General features: G+C 36.0%; 1 protein-coding gene across 1 annotated transcript; it reads right to left on the bottom strand.

Moving 5' to 3' along the window:
• Positions 1 to 5,339: 5,339 nt before the first annotated feature.
• Positions 5,340 to 15,333, bottom strand: LOC107771644 (T-complex protein 1 subunit alpha). Its single transcript, XM_016591069.2, has 17 exons — positions 15,020 to 15,333; positions 14,850 to 14,914; positions 13,344 to 13,433; positions 13,165 to 13,251; positions 12,999 to 13,058; positions 12,844 to 12,894; positions 11,858 to 11,953; positions 10,897 to 10,962; positions 10,500 to 10,717; positions 9,857 to 9,953; positions 9,163 to 9,249; positions 8,149 to 8,283; positions 7,845 to 7,949; positions 7,191 to 7,319; positions 6,994 to 7,097; positions 5,773 to 5,863; positions 5,340 to 5,697 (listed from the first exon to the last, which is right to left on the bottom strand). The coding sequence occupies exons 1-17, from the start codon at positions 15,090 to 15,092 to the stop codon at positions 5,614 to 5,616; spliced, it is 1,638 nt and encodes a 545-aa protein (XP_016446555.1). The 5' UTR covers positions 15,093 to 15,333; the 3' UTR covers positions 5,340 to 5,613.
• Between the last annotated feature and the right edge of the window lie 4,178 nt (positions 15,334 to 19,511).

Genomic DNA, 19,511 nt, shown 5'->3' with positions numbered 1-19,511 from the left:
ATGATACCTTTGATAATGTCAAGGATCAGATCCTCATGACTAGACCAGTACCTAATATAAACCAAGCATATGCAATGATCATTAATGTGGAAAGTCAGAGAAGGAACAATGCTATTGTTGGTGTTAGTGATCCTACAGCCCTGCTGAGTAATAGAGCTCCTATTGGTGGTCACAATCGTGTCTATAAGCACAGAAATAACCTTGGAAAGTCATCTCTTCAATGTGACTTCTGCCATCTTAAAGGTCACACTAGAGACAATTGTTACAAACTTCATGGCTACCCCACTGATTTTAGAGGCAGGAAAGGAGGAGGAGGTACTCTTGATTCCAAAAGTGCATATGCACACACTGCTAGCATAGCATCTGATTCACCTCAACAAGGAAATGCTGCTAATGTGGTCTCAACATATAGGTTCAGCAACTGATAGCTCTCCAGCAACAACAGGTGTCTCTTCAGCACGTTTCTTTACTCAGGATCAATACAATCAAATCCTGCAAATGCTGAAGAAAGGAAAGTAGATTGACATTATGGCTAATTCTGCAACAATGAATACTACAGGTACTATAACATATCTCATGTCTCACCTAGTGAGTAATAACTGGATTATAGATACAGGTGTTACTAATTATATGGCTCACAACCTCAATCTACTGAGCAATATTAGAAAGCTATCAGATATTGATCAGAACTCAGTTCAACTTCTTAATGGTGAAAAGGTTATTATCAGCCACACTGGTGATCTATCATTGTTTAAGGATAAATCAGTACATCATGTACTTTATATTCTAGATTTCAAGTTCAATCTGATGTCAGTGTCAAAAATCACAAAAGAGCTAAGATGTCTAGTGGCCTTCTTTCCTGACTTCTGCATATTTCAGGAGCTCTTCACTGGGAAGGTGATGGGGATTGGTAAAGAGGAGCATGGCATCTACATTCTAGAGCACAAAGAACAAGATGTTCCCAAGCAACTGCCAGATTCTAGGCCATTTCATTCAAGTTCTTCTGTAAATACTACTAGTAGTGAATTTCAAACAAATAATGCTAGTGCTGAAAATAAGAATACATCTGAATGTCCAAATGAGACTGTTTTGTGGCATAAGAGATTGGGTCATGCACCACTAAGGGTTCTAAAAAGGATACAAAGTTTACCAAATGTTCAATTGAAGGACCATTTCTGTACAGTTTGTCATGTTGCTAAGCAAACTAGAGTTCCTTTTCCTTCCAGTAATGCATGTTCTATTAATGCATTTGATCTCATACATGTTGATGTTTGGGAGCCATACAGAGTATCCACTCACAATGGTAGGAAGTATTTTATGACCTTAGTGGATGATTACTCAAGGTTTATCTGGCTTTTCTTGATGAATGACAATGAAGAATCTATTGTGATTCTGAAAAACTTTCTGCTATTAGTCAAAAATCAGTTTCACTGCAGTACCAAGTGCTTAAGGTCAGACAATGGCACAAAATTCTTTAACAATCAGGTAACAGGACTTCTACAAGAACATGGCATAGTTCATCAAAGATCTTGTGTATACACTCCTCAACAGAATGGCAGAGTTGATAGAAGACATAGATCTATTCTTGATATAGCTAGAGCCTTAAGGTTTCAGGCTTGTGTTCCTTTACAATTTTGGGTAGAGTGTGTTACTACTATTGTGTACATTCTAAATAGGTTGCCCACTATTGTATTGAAGGGTGTATCACCTTTTGAAAGACTATTTCATAGGTCCCCTTCCTTACAACATCTCAGAGTCTTTGGGAGTCTGTGTTATGCAACTAACTTGAAGAAAACAGATAAGTTCTGCCCTAGAGCTATTCTTGTTGTTCATCTAGGCTATTCCTCTAGTCAAAAAGGTTATGTTCTATATGATCTGAGCTCCAAACTCTTCTTTGTTAGTAGGTACACTGTGTTCAGAGAAGGTATCTTTCTATTCAAACATCTACATACAACTCCATCTCCCTTGTTTCCAATTCTAGATTTCAGAGATATTGAATGTCCTAATCTGTCCTCTTCTGATGTCTTCACTCAATCTTCCTCTTCATCTCCATCTCAGCCTCCCTTGAATGCTTCTCCTAGTTCTCACTTTCCTTCTCCACTCTCTTCTGATCATTCTCCCTCTTCATTTTCTACTTCTCATTCTTCCTCTCTTTCTCTTCCTTCATCTACTTATGCTGACTTAAGAAGATCTTCTAGAGTGTCTAAACCTCCTATATGGATGGAAGATTACATTGTAATGTCTAAGATCTCTTCCTGTGCTCACCCAATCTCATAGTGTGTGTCCTATGAGTCACTCTCCTCCACCTGCAGGGCATCACTTGCAGCTTATTCAGCTGTCACTGAACCAAGGACTTATGATGAGGCCAAGATAGATCCCATGTAGGTTGAGGCCATGAAGGCTGAGATTTCAGGCTTAGAAACTAATCAGACTTGGACTATTGTTGATCTTCCTCTTGGTAAAACTCTTATAAGATGCAAATGGGTCTTTAAAGTGAAATATAAGTCTACTGGTGAAGTAGAAAGGTATAAGGCTAGACTAGTTGCCAAAGGGTATAGCCAACTTGAAGGCCTGGATTACAAGGAGACATTCTCTCCTGCTGCTAAGATAGTGACTGTTAGGTCTGTGGTTGCTTTGGCTGCAACATCTGGGTGGTATATCTTTCAGATAGATGCCCACAATGTTTTCCTTCAAGGTGATCTTCTTGAAGAGGTGTACATGCACATTCCAGATAGCTTTTCCATCCAAGGGGAGTTACAACAACAACAACAGAAGGTTTGCAGACTTCATAAGTCACTGTATGGGCTCAAACAAGCTCCCAGACAGTGGAACTTGAAGCTGATCAGTGCACTGACTGACATGGGCTTTGTTCAGTCACACTATGACTATTCTCTGTTCACACACAAGGTAGGTTGTGATCTTGTGGTAGTGCTGGTATATATGGATGATCTGCTAGTGACAGGAACTAGCTTAGCACTTATTCAACAAGTAAGGAAAGATCTACAAGCTAGATTTAAAATGAAAGATCTGGGAGAGCTGAAGTTTTTTCTTGGTATTGAGTTCTTAAGATCCAAGGAAGGAATCTTGATGAATCAAAGAAAGTATGCACTTGAGCTAGTGTCTGAGATGGGATTAGCAGGCAGTAGAACAGCTGTCACCCCTCTAGAGTTCAATCACAAGCTGTCCTCTGTAGAACTAGACAAGTTTCTGCACACTGATGAAACTTTAGTTGACAAAGAATTAGAAGATAGAAGCAACTACCAAAGGCTGATTGGTAGACTGTTATACCTAACCATGACTAGGCCTGATATTGCCTTTGTAGTTCAGGTACTTAGCCAATATATGCATGCTCATAAGGATTCTCACATGGATGCAGCTATGAGAGTAGTTAGATACATTAAGGGCATTGCAGGGCTTGGGTTGTTTATGCTAGCAGATGGAAGCACAGAACTGTCAGCATTCTGTGATTCAGATTGGGGAGCATGTGTAGAAACCAGGAAGTCAGTAACTGGCTATATGGTGAAGTTTGGGCAAGCCTTGGTGTCTTGGAAATCAAAGAAACAAAGTACTGTTTCCAGAAGTTCTGCTGAAGCAGAATTCAGGAGCATGGCATCAACTGTAGCTGAGATCACTTGGTTAATTGGACTGTTTAAAGAGCTTGATTGAAGGTGAATCTACTTGTGCAACTATTTTGCGACAGCAAAGCTGCAATTCAAATTGCAGCTTATCCCATTTTTCATGAGAGGACCAAGCACTTACATTGACTGTCATTTTGTGAGAGAAAAAATTCAAGATGGGCAAATACAAACACATCATATTGGAACTAAGGAGCAGCTAGCTGACTTGCTTACAAAAAGCTTATGCAAGCCACAACATGATCATTTGGTAGGCAAGCTGGAAATGAAGAACATATTTCATCCCTCAGCTTACATTAGTGTTGAGACTGGTAGTTAGTTGTAGTGGTGTAGGTGTGTGTCCAGCTGTAAATGAGCTGTCATTAGTGTAGAATTAAGTTAAGAAGTTAGTTAGTTAGTTAGTTACATGTATAAATACTTCATTTCTAGATGCTTCTGCTACTGTAACTCAGCTTTGATTCAATGTGAATACAGTCTTCTCCTTCTCTCACTCGCTCATTTCCTCTCAATGCATCTCCATGGCTGACCTCCATTAACAGCATAAACCTTGGTTGACCAACAGATATGCGTTGCTAAGAAGTAAAAGACACGATACAGAGAAAAACTCATCGACAACAACGGATGTTGTTTCTTTTTTCCTGGTAACTTAGTTACTATGGGACTACAAGTTAGAAGTGCCTATGTTAATTATGCTACCCACACGGTTTTTATTCCTTTTTTCAACTATCCAAATTCAGAAGGAATGCGTGCTTTTCATTTTTATGTTCAAAGGGTACTCATATAAATTAATAGAGACAGTTCATACCAAGCTTGATAAGAAAGAAAAGGTGAATTACAACCGCAGAATTGAGAAGTAGCATTTCACAAAATGAAAATCTACTGTGCCATTATAATGAACCCAAATATTGAACCAGTCAATTTGAAATCTCCTTCCACATTCACAAAAAGAAATTTAAAAAATTCACATGATGCAGGAAAATTCATTTTTAAATTAAGCGCAGAACCTACAAGTGCTTCAAGTCTCTACCTTCAACTTCAAGAATGGCGAGAGAAAATGTCCAGCTCCACTACCCCAAAAAGAAGGAACATCATTCCCTAGCTGTACAGGTCAAATAGCTACCGCTGCTGCCCGTTATTCTTGTTTTACAAATTCGATTTTAGGACCTCCACAATTTGTCCTTCCGTCGTGATGGTGTTTGCAATTTGTAGGGACAAAATATTATCTTCAGTCCAGATGCATCAGTAAAGAGGTGTGAGCGGTTGGTTGTGGAGGGCACGAGAAGAGGTAGAGGGCGACATAAAAAATACTAGGGAGAGGTGATTAGGCAGGATATGGCGAGGCTTCAAATTTCCGAGGACATGACACTTGATAGGAAGTTCTGGAGGTCGAGTATTAGGGTTGTAGGTTAGGAAGTAGTTAAATCTTGCCTTCGTACCATTGTGAGACTAGTCTAGTAGGATCTGTCTAAAATAGCTAGTGACAATGTTGTTTTTTACTATCACGCATTTCAGTACATGACCTATTTAATAGCTATCTCTTTTGTTTTGCATCTTTCATATGAATTTCATGTTGTTCTAATTTTACATATAACATTTGGCACACTAAATGTAAATGACATTCTGTATTGTTCTTTAGTCAAAGTACCATGTGAAAGTGGTTGCATATTATGACAATCTAAACACCACAAGGATAGACCAGCCAGCTAAAACAAAACTTCCGCTTAACCGATTCAGTATTCTAAAAAGAATTTACTTTAAATTTTCCTACAGTGTTAACAAGGCTCTTCCATATTAAACTCACAACAAAGTACAAGATTAAGGAATGATTTCACGGGAAAAACGAAAAACTCATTCTGAATCGACAAAAGCTGGTGGGATCAATTCTCAAAACGGCAATGCAAAATGCAACATATCTATTGCAAGTCCAAACCAATCGTAATGGCTCCATTAGCACAAGTCCAAATCTATATGCTGCTACCTAATCATCATTCTGGCTCTCATCTTTGACAAGCCTTATCATGTCATCGATTCTCAGAATAGTAATAGCTGCTTCCGTAGCAAACTGGTACGAAATTACATAGTATTAGAAAGAACATAACCTAAAACTCAGAAGATCAGCATTCTAGTGCAGATTTACCTGTATTATTTTTACTTTGCTCATTGCAGGCTCAATCACTCCAGCTTCCAAGTTATTTCGCACAGTGCCCTTCGCTAGATCCAGTCCCATGCTGTATAAAGCAACAAAACCAGATTATAAAAGCTCGTGGGAAGGATTGGCAGATACATCATTTAATAGCATTCATTAGATTCAGCAGTGTTCAACATCCATCTAAAAGAGAAGCACGATCTGTAGACCCCAAACAAAGTTATAAAAAGCAAAAGGCATAAGCGAGACATTTTGCGGCCTTATTTGTTTCCTTCTTTTCGTCGTCTTGTTTTTCATCTACTAATATAAAATTCAAAGAATGAACAACATCCCAATCCCCTTGCACCTTCTGTCTAAGGAACACGCAGTTATGTGCTTCTCCAATATACCCTCATTTTACATCGCTCCTTTGCTTCCCAAAAGATCAACAACCTCTCAATCACTCTGCACTCACAGTCTACATCACGACCCAAACTTGAGAATAAGAAAGCGACGACCCAAAAAAAAGTGTACATTACGCTAAAATGACAAGAGGCCTTATTTGTTTCCTTCTTTTTGTCGTCTTGTTTTTCATCTACTAATATAAAATTCAAAGAATGAACAACTTCCCAATCCCCCTGCACCTTCTGTCTAAGGAACACGCAGTTATGTGCTTCTCCAATATACCCTCGTTTTACAATCCTCCGTTGCTTCCCAAAAGATCAACAACCTCTCAATCACTCTGCACTCAGAGTCTACACAGCACGTGCTTCTCCAACACACCAACGTTTTGCATCACTATGTCGCTGTAATAAGCGATAAAGCAATGGCTTCAACAACACTGCTGAAACCAACAACACTGCTGAAACCAACAACACACTCTTTTTTAGTTTCCTGTTCTTTCAGCAATTTTCTCTATCTGATCGAAAGGTCCTCGACACATGCATAATGCAGCCAGAGGCACGCCTTGTGGGGGTAAATAATACACCTCATAGAAGCTGTTCCTCTTCCGAATCTACTCAAGGCAATCATCCATCTGTTCGCTCAAGGAACTCCTCGCGGATGTTAAGAATTGTATCACAAGGATCTCCAAACAAACCCAACAACCAGATTCTTATATGAAACTAAAAACTTGAAATGCTAGTAACATGAAAAGCATACTTGAAAAGCAGTGCATCAACTTGTTGAAGCCTTGACCAAACAACACAAAGATATACAGATTCCAAAGAATACCTTGATAGATGCTTCTTATCAGCTTTGGTTTGTGCAAGGTAGTGACATGAACGTAGTTTAGATACCAAGTCACTGGAATCTTTTGCAGCATTATTTGCAAGAACCTGCACCAGAAGAAATTCACCAAATCTTGATCATAGAACATACAAGTGGTACAAGGGCATCGGCCATTTTTGTTATATACAACTAGCAAGGACCTTAGGTATGACAAGTAAGGATTCAGCAAATTGTGCAATAGCCAGCTGCTCCCTTGACCCAAGGGTAGTAGCTAGGTACTCCAAGTAGACACATAAAGCAGCCTCAACAGCCCCACCACCAGCAACAACCTGTTTTACAACGGTTACCAACTGATCAGGCATTTATATTTCCGCATAATTTCACTACTATCTTCTACAGCCAAGAGAAAATGGAGATTATGGTAGTAAATTTACTCCATGGCCAAGTCAAATTATTTGCTGAAGATATCCACAAGCAATGTACAGCAAGTAGCAGTAAAAAATCAGAATGCACAGTTCTCCTTATCAAAGTATAAGATCATTGAAGTACCATAGACTGTTAACTATTTTTAAAATATGGAGTTGCACCCCTAATCACTACTATGTAACGACACTAGTACATTAGTTCATCAAACAAGTTAAAATGATTATCCTTTCTTTTGAATAAGTTAAACTGATAATCTACGCCTATTCTAGTTCTAAACATAGTATAACAAGTATAAGAGAATAAGCTTCCCTACAGCAAGCTTATAAATTTCGACAAGCCTCGCATAACCTGTTATCTGTACAATTTGGATCAATGTAAACACTGACAACTGCATTCAGAAATGGTAGTTAATGGATGCAAGGACTTACAGTTGTCGACTCAAGTGTTCTCTTCACAATGCATAAAGCATCATGGAGGGCCCTCTCCATCTCATCAAGCATAAAGTCATTTGCACCTCTAAGTATTAATGAAACCTGATAAAGCAGCAGGTCAATCCATATTCATAACCTTTGAGTTTCAACACAAACTTCATTTTGGAAAGAAAAGATACATCAGAAGAGCCACAATAAGAGTCACAAGAAAAACTGCAAGAATAGCCTCAAACTGTTGTGCAGTTTCAAACAGGTAATCAGAACATCTAAAATAAACTCAAAATTGAGTGCAACTACTTACCGAACTTGAGTTTTTGGTTCCTTTTACCATAATCACATCATCATCAGCAATCCGCTCCTCCACTACCTCTTCAGCATGTCCAAGAAGTGATGGTTCAAAAGTTTCTTCTCCTTCCATATCCGCAAATGTTGAGACCTGTATAGAGCAATACATGAACACCATGCCACGTGCACAGATATGATTATGGTAGTTACCAGTAATTGTTGTTGTTACATGCCCAAAATCATCGCCACTATCCTACTCAATAGTATTGCTTCTCTTTGATTCCGCAACCCCCTACTGGGGGGCCAGCAGCTATTTAAAGTGAAGACAGCTTATCATATACTGCTTTCATTGGGTAAGAGATTTGATGTCCTCCCAATGGGAATACAGTTACTCCAAATATTGTAAACCAAGTAAGAACTCACTGAAAGTAGGTTATATTCACTCTTCTTGATCCTAACTCCATTTAATTAGAAATCTTCTAACCTTTGTGACCTTCATCTGATACTCCACTTGCTCATCTTAAATTATCAAAGCTATAATAGAATTCCATAAAGCAAGTCTAACGCAGATTACAGGGTGTTTATCTTTTGTGGGGGAGGGGGGTGTCCATATGCTTATGATATACTGCTGTAAATGTTTCTCTGCACTTTTTTTGGAGCTATGTTGATAGCATATTACCATTCTAAAAAAAGAGTGTATTGCGGATTACATGATAGCACTCTCTGCACAAGTTTAATCTTTTTCGACATGACCATGAAAAAGTGCATGCTAACACTAGGTATCACCAAATATTTAGAACAGTTATTCCCAGTCTGATTTTAGTATAACCTTAACTTTGTAGAAGGATTAAGAATACTTGTAACAGCAATAAGAGGCAAGGTGTAATTTTCCAAACTAACAAGTGAGGTCGCTCCAATTGGATGAGCACTCCACGTCAAACCAAGAGGTTGGGAGTTTGAAACACTAAGAGAGCAAAGCAGGAAACAGCCTATAAAAGCAAAAAATCCCAGACCAGTCTAGTGAACATACCACAGTTGCGCCAGTTGCCTTGGCAACATGGCGCAAATCCTCTTTGCGTACACGTCTAACTGCAATGGCACCAGCTTCCACAAAGTACTGAAACAGAAAAACATGAAATTAGACCTAACTGCACCAGCTTCTGTAATCACACTTTTTTCCCGATCAGTAGCTTCTGCAATCACACTTCAGACAGAAGTACCAAGAAACAAAAAGTAGCCAAGATGGAATTTGTTCTGCAGAGATAAGTTATTGTTAAGTAAAGGCCGGATATAGATGTTGCTAGCTAAACAACATTTCGAAACAAATGCTACCATGACCGCCACATATACATCCACAGCAAGAGCCAAATATTTTTTACTATTTTAGTTTTTTAGAAGGTAACTAAGTTATTAAAGAAAGAGCTAAAAAAAATTATCTGCACCAAAAAAATTATTTGCAAGGACACTGACATCACAACAAAAGCCACCATCGATTCAACATTTCAATGCAGCTAAGTTGTTTGCAAGGTACTGGCTCAATGAGGGTGCTAGTTATCAAGAACGTGCCAGGAAAGATAAAGAGAACCACTAGCCTTTGTTACCCTTTCAAGAAAGCTTAAGTATGAGCTCAGAGGTACCTAAGACGAACTAATTCTCAACAGAGTATAGAGCATTTGAAGGAGACAGCAAACCATGAAAAGAAACAACTAAATTTAGCAACTTGCCTTCAGTGCCATGTCATCAATCCCTTTTGAAGTCAGGACCACATTGGCTCCCGCACTCAAAAGTTTCTGAATCCGTTCTTTTGTCATGTCAGCTTCTCTGTAAACATAAATCTACATTTAGGGCTGAATTACAACATGCTGCTGTGGTTTAACCAGTATGCTGTAAATCATAGCTACAGAATGTCATGGGTTATCCCAGATAATATCAAGGAGATACCCTTGTGCAATCATTAAAGACAAGACAGTTATGTCAAAAACAGCACATTTCCTCTTCTAAATAGAATGCATGCATCTTTGCTTTCATCTCTCGTTCCGTACCAGCAATAAGATACACAATGTACTATGTGGTAGGCAGTAAGATACCAAACATATGTAAACTGCCACACACATGCTGGAAATTCACATATAAATGAAGCAAATATTCTAAAACTCACGGCCCACGGTAACATTTCCAAATATAATTTTCCAGCACCCACAAGTAGAGTGAGAATTACTAATTAGGAAATATCATGGCCATATGAATCAAATATGAGCTTGCTATTCTTAGGTTTCAGTTATGAGAAGTTGACAAGTACAAAGATGTATTGATGCTAACACATTGATAGCAACAGAATAGACTGAATGGTCCCATTAGAACAATCACCTTTGGCGAATCCTCTCAAGCTCTCGAGGATCAGTTACCAATACTTGAACACCCATCTGCATTTTTGTCTTTTGAAGATTGAAGTCAAGACAAGCAATCCGTGCAGGCGAAACTCTCAGTGGCATTCCTTGGGCAGCACGGCCAGTATTCAGAGCATAACCCTTCAATAGATAGCTATCTTTTGCACTTTTCCCATGTGCTTTAAGTAAATTAATACCCTGGATAGAAAAAAAGTTTGATTTACATTAGTTCTAGATCTAGATGTCAAAATAGGGGAATCTAAAGAATCAGTCCATGGTTGTTCTAATGTGCTTCCAGATTCAAGAAGATATAGAGAAGACCCTCCAAATAAAATTCCTTTAGTATCAGAAGAAGTTTTCTTGAACGAACAACTCACCTTGATAGGATATTTAACTTCACCCCTCGCATTAGTCATCTTGACTGCCTGTACTGCTTCAACAACCTACAAATACACCAACGGCTAAGGCATTATGGTATGTGGGACTGATGTCTAACAAAAAATATAGATACAAAAGACTGTTTGATAGCAAACCCCATTTGGTTATATAATTTAGTTGCACATATATGATAAAGTTTCGACATTAGAACAGGAATAGCAACCAAAAAGATCTTCAAATGCTGGCTTTACATATGTATGAGAAATTAAGCAGGGAGCAAACATACAAGTGCTAAGCAAGCATAGTTGTGGTCCTATAAGCCAACAACAACAGAATCGTTATTTTTAAAATTTAAAAAAGAGGCTTTTTTCCAATAATTATGTTCTTAATCATGCAAGCTCAAACAGGACAAGAAATGAACTTTCCCTCAGTGTTCCTCTCTTTTCCCATCAAAACCATACAAATTGTCTGTAAGCAAGGTATGAGAATGTTATTAACCAGAAAGCATACATATCATGAGTCAGGAATTAATTGCCTAAAGGTGGCAACATCAAGGAGACAATAACCCGAGGTCAGATGAAAGCGGGTAATAAAACCAAACCATTACATAACACATCCATGAGTTTTTATGTTCTGCAAGTGGAGATCGCAGACAAGGTTTGCTCAGATTAAACAGGCTCACAAAAGTCATCAGTTGTATTTAGCCATATGGGAGAGGGCAGGACTAGAGAATTTTCCTGTTAGCACAAAACGATAATATTACCAAGAATAGTCCAGACTAAGTCAATAGAAGATTAAGTTTCTTAGGTTGTTTGATGAAATCTACAGTTGTATACTGACAATGCTGGATGCAACATTAATTAAATTGATTTGAATAATCAAAAAACTAATCCTTTGGTTTTTTCATGAATGGGCACAGTTGATTTAATCAAGATAACCCAATTTCAACGACCACCATACCATATTAGCAAAGAAGTCACTATCAGCTGCTATCAACTTTGATGACATGCTTGTCTTGGCACAGTTTACAAGAGAATCTTTTCCAAGTTTATCAACCTGAAAAACAGTAGACGGACTGGTTAGGATCATCAACTGCATAAACATAGTTGTCAAAGGTGAAAACGTTGAAATGCACCAAGGTCTGCTAGGGTTTGAAGCAAAAAGCGCAATTAATACATTAGTTTTTTATCAATGAAAGGCTTTAATAAAGAATAAAAATAAACATATATGCATGAAAAAATATTTATACACAATTTGTAACTATTAAGACATAAGAGTTGAAAAAAAAAACTATAATTGATCAATATTTATGAAGTAAAAACACATAAGCCAAGTTAAAAATTTAGATTTCTGGTTTAGATGTTAAGATGTAGTTATAAGTATCAGGAACTAGTTTTCTAATGCTAAAACCTAAGATTCATTTATACCATTTCCTTCACAACTTTAATATCACTCTGCCAACGATACTTTTGTCTAATGTTGTGCTCTTAACAAATAACAACAGAGTAATGGGGGATGAGCGACAAGTGACTTAGCGCCTTGGCACTTGCACTAAAGCACCACCTAAGCAAGGCAAAACGTTCAACCTAGGGTTCACCTATATAAGGGTTAAGCAAAGTGAGCCTTTAACAATGATGCAGTAGATTGAAAGCCTTGTCCATGCTTTCAGCCTAATAAAATAAAGGATTAACTGCTTCTTACACCTTACCAATGACAAAAATCACGAGAAGCACAAAACTGCAAGTGCACACTATATTTACCTAGTGATGAGACTCAACCTTAATATTCATAAATTTCAGAAAATGTCCTTTTCTCATAAGGTCGGGAAGGTATATTCTACATTTCAAAGATAATGCAGCTAGATTAGTATTTAAATGAACTACTTCATGGGTGGAAGATAAATCAGCATAATACGCATGTGAAGGCCAGAGACCAGGAATCAATACCTTAACAGCCAACTTTTCTTCGACATATTTGCACGCTTCCCTCATTGCTAGCTGCCAGAAATAAGTGCAATATAATATTAGAAAGGCAATTTGCGAGAGAAAAAGATTGTCATTATTCTTTGTAAGTTGCATGTGAAATGAATGCAGATAGTTACCCTATATCCGCTGATTATCGAGGTCGGATGAATTTTGTGCCTCACCAACTCATTTGCTCCCTGCAAATATTAACACAGAGAACATCAACAGAAACTGTGAGCACTAACTGCTTGAATTTGAAATACTTAGGGAAGTTCCTGCGTTGCAATAGATCTGCAAGAATACCTTAAGCAACTCTGCAGCTATAATAACGACTGAGGTTGTTCCATCACCAACTTCTCGATCTTGGAGTTCAGCCAACTCAACAAGAACCTATGAGATATTGCATTACAATGGTCCATAATTTCTTTCAAAGAGTTTATACATTAAGTCTACGTGAGAAAATAGACGTTTCATGTGGTTACCTTGGCAGCTGGATGCTCAACTTCTAACATCCTCAGAATAGTGGCACCGTCATTAGTAATTGTTACGTCGCCAATATCATCAACAAGCATCTGAGATTCATATCAATACCAGTGAGTCAACAATCAATTGATCATTCAAACACCAAATGTATGAAAAAGTTCACTTAAAATGTTGAACTAAAAAACGATTTTGTTCCTTTTCTTTAATAAGCCAGACCCAAGTGTTCTTTATAATATCTCCAAAACCTTTCAAGCCAATGGATATGTGCATCACAAACTCTATGAGTTCTTCTAACAGACAGAAGTCAAAAAATTTGAAAGATGGTGACTGATAACAATCACTCCAACTCCTAGATAACAGGACAAATAGAAACATGACGGGAATTAAGATAATTAATTCGATGAAATCAAATACTAATAAGTATCATCCAATCCATATTTTAAGATATTAAAAAAGTTTCTAGAGCATACACATCATGTTCAGTGTCAAATATAAAGGATTAGGTTGGTAAATGATTGTCCAGCTCGCACCAGCCTTGCTACTTTATATTAAAATCCATCTCCAGATTACAAAACTAAGCTTACTCCTGACGTCCAAGGTAAAGATGATCACAGAGCAGATTATTCTGTCAAGAATTTATGCCACTTCACCGAAGTCTGATATGTGATAGTTTTGGTACTAAATGTTTAAGAGCGTCTTTCTCCATCTATTATGACTCTCATACATCAGTGCATTAAGCCTCAGGATTAATTCTCAACTTAATATTAGCCCATCACTTTTTAGCCAAGTGCAAATGCTTATAAACCAAACATGCGCTTGAACAGAGGATTTACTCATACCATACTGAACCTGCCTGACGGATTAATTGATAGATATATGGACAGTGCTTAGTAAATATCTCACTTACCTTTCTGTTATTTTCCTCCTTAAATCAATCCATAAAGACAAACAAACTTGCTAATAGATAACAGCCACTCAAGAGGCTGGCTAGCCAGCTCAAGATAAAATGTTATGTTAAATTTTATTCTTGGCAGAATTTTACAGATACAGAGAACCTGCTTTCGCATAAAATCTTCCAAAGTGCTCAGCAGAATTATCCACAAGTGTAAATATGCTAATTAGCTCTAACTTTAACATCTATAGATCCCCTGAAACACTTGCAGGGCAAAATGGAGAGTGCTAGCCATAGAGAAGACTAAACCATAAGACGCACGTCAACTAAAACACAAAATGACAAATTATTTCCTCCGTCCCAAACTAGTAGGCTTGGCAGTATAAAGGCTTAATATTCCATTCCTCTACATTTGAACCAGTTTCATTCCAATATTCAATAATTTATCTTTTAAGTTAGAAATTTTTATCTTAAAACCCTCACTAGGAACATCCTCCAACCAGATATATAATTACAAAGAAGAGAGCAAGATCGTAAATTTGACAGGTAAAGCAATACACTACAAGTACACAAACACAAACACACACAATAAGTGGGAAAAGGAGAAACAGACCTTATCGAGGCCAACAGGTCCAAGCGAAGATTTGACAATGTTAGCAACTGCTTGACATGCAGTCACTGAAATCCCAAAATACAACACACACAATTACTACTTAACTAAAAAACAAAACTAATAAATGTATAGAAGAAAAAAAGAGGCTCCGAGATTAGACGGTACGCTACCATTTTGGGTGCGAACATCCTGACCGGACTGGCGGTCGCCGGAAATATCAAGAGTTTGTCCTTGATACGCCATTTAGACAGAGTATGTGGCCGGGAAAGTGATGAGGATGTTGGAAATGTGAGAAGATCGAGCACGAGAAAAAACCCTAGATCGGGTTATGTAGCGAAGAAGAGTGCAGATTCTCGAAGTATGCGAAAGCCTTTTTGTACTGTGGGAATGTTCCGTGCAAAATGTGGAGAAGCAAAGTTGGGGGACTACTCTTCGTTCGCAAGGGTTTTAGGTTTGTGCCCTTGAGAATAATGTTTGGCCCTAATGGTTTTGTTTTTCTTTTCTTTTCTTTTTCTTTTGAGTTTCTAAACATAGAATACAAATATAAAAATAGATATTGCCAATTTTTAAGTTTAGGTTGAAAAATATTCATTTTACAATGTGGCCAAGTTTTTCAACTTCAATTTGAAATAGATAATTTAAAATTTGATAAACTAGTTTGAGAAATATTTTTAAGTAAAAAAATAATTTTTACTTATAAAATTTTAATTTTTTAAGTTAAACTCATGTCGAGCCATAACTTCAACTTCTAAATACCTTTTTTACGTCAACTTTTGATACTCTTCTTTTTCAAATTTCAACCAAATATTATTCAAATACCTACTTAAAAAAACTTTTTAGAAAATAAAAAGCAATTAACATGCTCATTTTTCAACTTTATCCTGCCCAAGGATATCAATCGCGATCAACTTATCATATACCTTACTCGAACAATTAACATATCAGTCTTTTTTATATCTTTAATCAAATAAAGACCTGGCCAAACTTATTTTCACAATATTCATAATTATGGAGTAAGTTTTAGTAATATCGTCCTTTTTCACAAATTGTTTATTTCACATATCTTTCTTCTCTTATTGTATTTTCTTTTATAATTCCTCTTCTTGTGTAGTACTATTTTTAAAAGTATAGTTACTGTCTATTTTTAAAGTTATTTTTATTACAACTTACTATTATTGATTTATGCTTTCCAAAAACTTATTTTAGTGTTTATAACCTTAGATGGAATCAATGCTACAACAAAGAAATATTGCTTATCTATGATGTTTATATCAAAACACATTAGTTTATTATAATTAAACAATAAATTAAAGTGAAGAAGGTACATACGAGGACCCATATCATAATTAGTTGTGATTATTAATAAATATATACATACGAAGAACCCATATATGCTTGATTGATAATTTTTATAGTAAAAAAATAGTTAGTCATGACCTTTTATTTTGTAAATATCCAATTCAAATAGAATTATCATACCATGTTTGGTTGATTATGTAGGACGAATTAACCTCAAACATATAAACTTACATAATATAATAAAGTGTTCATAAAAGAAAAAAAAATAGACCACTACTCTACTTAATTTTTTTCATACCCTTTCCAAAATCGTAAAAAAGAAGAAAAAAAATTAAGATGTCTATAGCTCGTTTCATTTTTTGATATAAAATCAAACTGGACAAGGAAAATTAACAGGACCCAAATTCATGAAACAACCAATAACCAATAGAAATATGACATCTAGTAAAATGTAACATAGTAGGCTGCTAAATAAAACAGTGAGAATTTGTGGAGTAATTTTTTTATTTTACTCAAATTATAATTGTTCTTAAGAAAATATTTCCTCTTTAATCGAAATTATTATTTCATGAATTGATGATTAGCTAAACGGAGATCGTTTTATGACCTTCATTATAAATATTATTTTAATACATGAAAAGTTACATGAAAGATTCATAAAATATAGAACATAAGATGACCACACAAAAAAGTGAGATTTTTTGTGAATTGTAATAAAATAAAGTTGCCATTTTAACATTTAATGACCCAAAATTCAATCGGTCATATAAAAGATCCCATGATCTAACTTTTGAAGTTGCAAGTTCACACAACCGACAGCTAATGAACTTAAGGTATTACTGTTAGAGGCATGACTCTTCGACATCAAGTGTGGCAAGGATTGGGCGTGATGGCCTTACTATTGGCCTATGTGCGAGGCAAAATGATCATGCGGACAATGAGGACGGTATTGTCAAGTGGGCTGTTATGGGGTAAGTATTGCCCAAGGTCTTTGGACAAGCAAGACACTCTTGAAAAAGGCATGACAAGGCAGTGTGGACAAGTTAGAGCAACATGACATGGCATGCACGCCAAAGACAGTAAAATAAGCACTTTAGCGTGTGGCAGTGCCAATGGCAGGCTAAGCTAAGGCAAAGCAGTGTGGGTTGATGGCAAAGACTTTAAATAACCAAGGCAAGGCTATGTGAAGCAAAATACAAGCAATGGTACGGATAAAACAAGGGATGACACAAACAAGACAAAAACTCTGACAAGACGTGTGCGAGTGGCAATGATGTTGGGCGTCTGTAGCAAAGTCATGGGCGGTAAGCTGCGCGCATGGCATTCGGGCGGAGCAATGTCAAAGGGCCAAGCCTAGGCGCAATGCCATCCTTGAACATGCAACAGCTGGCCAACAAAAGATGCACATGCAATGCGCATGCCAAGGTAGCTGGCATTTTCCTTTTTGTAACTACTTGTAACTAGATTTGCTTTATGCTTGTAGCTACTATAATTTCGTGTGTATCGTGGTCTAAGTAGTTGGAAGTGTCAACTACAAGTTAGGATCAGATTAGCCTTGAGCCCGACAAGTGATATAAGTTGTAGACAACATGTGTCGATGCATTGTCAAGTCTCAAAGGCTGGCTATGTGCTATAAATATGTGCATTTGAACTTAGTCAGATTTGTGTGGGGGGTATTTCGTATGAAATGCAGAAGGGAAATAAGAGGAAAACGTGAGTGCTTCTAACTGTGTTCCTAAAGGGCTAAGGTTGGGCATTGGGCAGACCTTAGTGGACAAGATTGACTTATGATCTTTGCTAGACGAGGTAGGATGTGAACGATTTGTGTTCATAGCAAAGTGAGAGTTCTTTTATATATTTTGTTGATCAATGCAAAGGTGAATTTTTTTCTGTATTGGCTTGTGTTCTCTTCATTTCGCTTCTTAAAATTAATCTAAGGCCAGTGAGTCAAAATTTTGGCTAATTGTTGGAAAGGCTGAGTTAAGTCTACACTTGACTATCGCAGAGTATGATTTTGGGCGGACAAAATTTACACCTGCGATAATTACTACCAAATAATTTTAGAGAAAATCAATACATTCACTACTCTAATAACTAACACCTACATATACATACACTGCCAGATGCAACATATTGTTTCATTTGAACATAGTACATTCAATTAGTGTCAATAAATCAAACAACAAAGAAAAATAAACTAAAAGAAGCATAATATTTTAATATGATTTGATCATTTGACCTTACATATGGTATACTAATATAAAAGAGAATATAAAAATTATTGAGTGAATAATCCCCCTTAAATAAGATTCTTTTAACAACTACATTGTGAATTCTATTGTGTTGTTATGTGAACAAAGGATCCTCAATTTATAGAGGTCCACAACTTTTTTTTCCAAAAAAGGGATATGTCAAAATATGGAAGAAATTTATATTTTTCTTTAAGGAAAAGTAAATCAATTATGGTAAAATATTTTACTTTTCCTTCAAGTAATAGGTAGATTCAAACATGAAAACAAAATCAGGGCGAACCCTAACATAAATAATAAATACGAACCTGTAAATTTTAAAATGCAGTGAGTTCAATACTAAAAATCTTAAGGGTATATTTAAAAAGTTATGTGTAATTACATGGCTGTGTAATTACATACGACGGTAATTACATAGTATAATAACTATAATGACCTATTTGTTTGTTGGAATATAATTATAATGTAATACTCATTGTCATATTTGGTTGGACAAGTATAATTAGAGTTAAATAATTCTTTTTAGATTGGCTATAAAAATATATTAAATAATTATAAATTAATAGATAACATCTTAAAAGTACTCTAGTAAGTATATTCCAAGTTAAAATATTATTACTTAAATTATATTAAAATTGAAATAACAATTTAATATTTTTACTAACTCATTAATGTGTAATAAATATATGTATATATAAGAAAGGCTAGATATTATTTATAAATATTTAAACTATATTGAAAAAATAAAAGTATTAAATACTTATAATTTGGTAACTAATATCAGGAAAAAATTATCGGTGTTTTGAGTATCATTTAAATAAATAATACATTAACTTAAAAAATTAATAAAAGTTTAAATTATAAATTTAAAACTTTTACCGACTCATATGAGTAAAGTATGAAATTTATGATTTGTTGCACTTTAAGAAAAAGATAAATAAGTTTAGAAGGTATTTTTAATAGTTATTGTACACTAATAAATAAAAAATAAAGCTAGTAAAATACAAAATTGTGTTTAATAACTAAGAAAAACAAAGAAAATTAAAAAGGAAGAAGAAAAATATCAGAAGTTATAAAATTATATGGAAGCACATCATAACCAACACGTTGGAGG

Source organism: Nicotiana tabacum, chromosome 7 (assembly GCF_000715075.1).
Source record: "Nicotiana tabacum cultivar K326 chromosome 7, ASM71507v2, whole genome shotgun sequence".
NCBI lineage: Eukaryota > Viridiplantae > Streptophyta > Magnoliopsida > Solanales > Solanaceae > Nicotiana > Nicotiana tabacum.
Note: the sequence above shows the minus strand (reverse complement) of the source record. Positions and strands in the feature narration are given on the sequence as shown.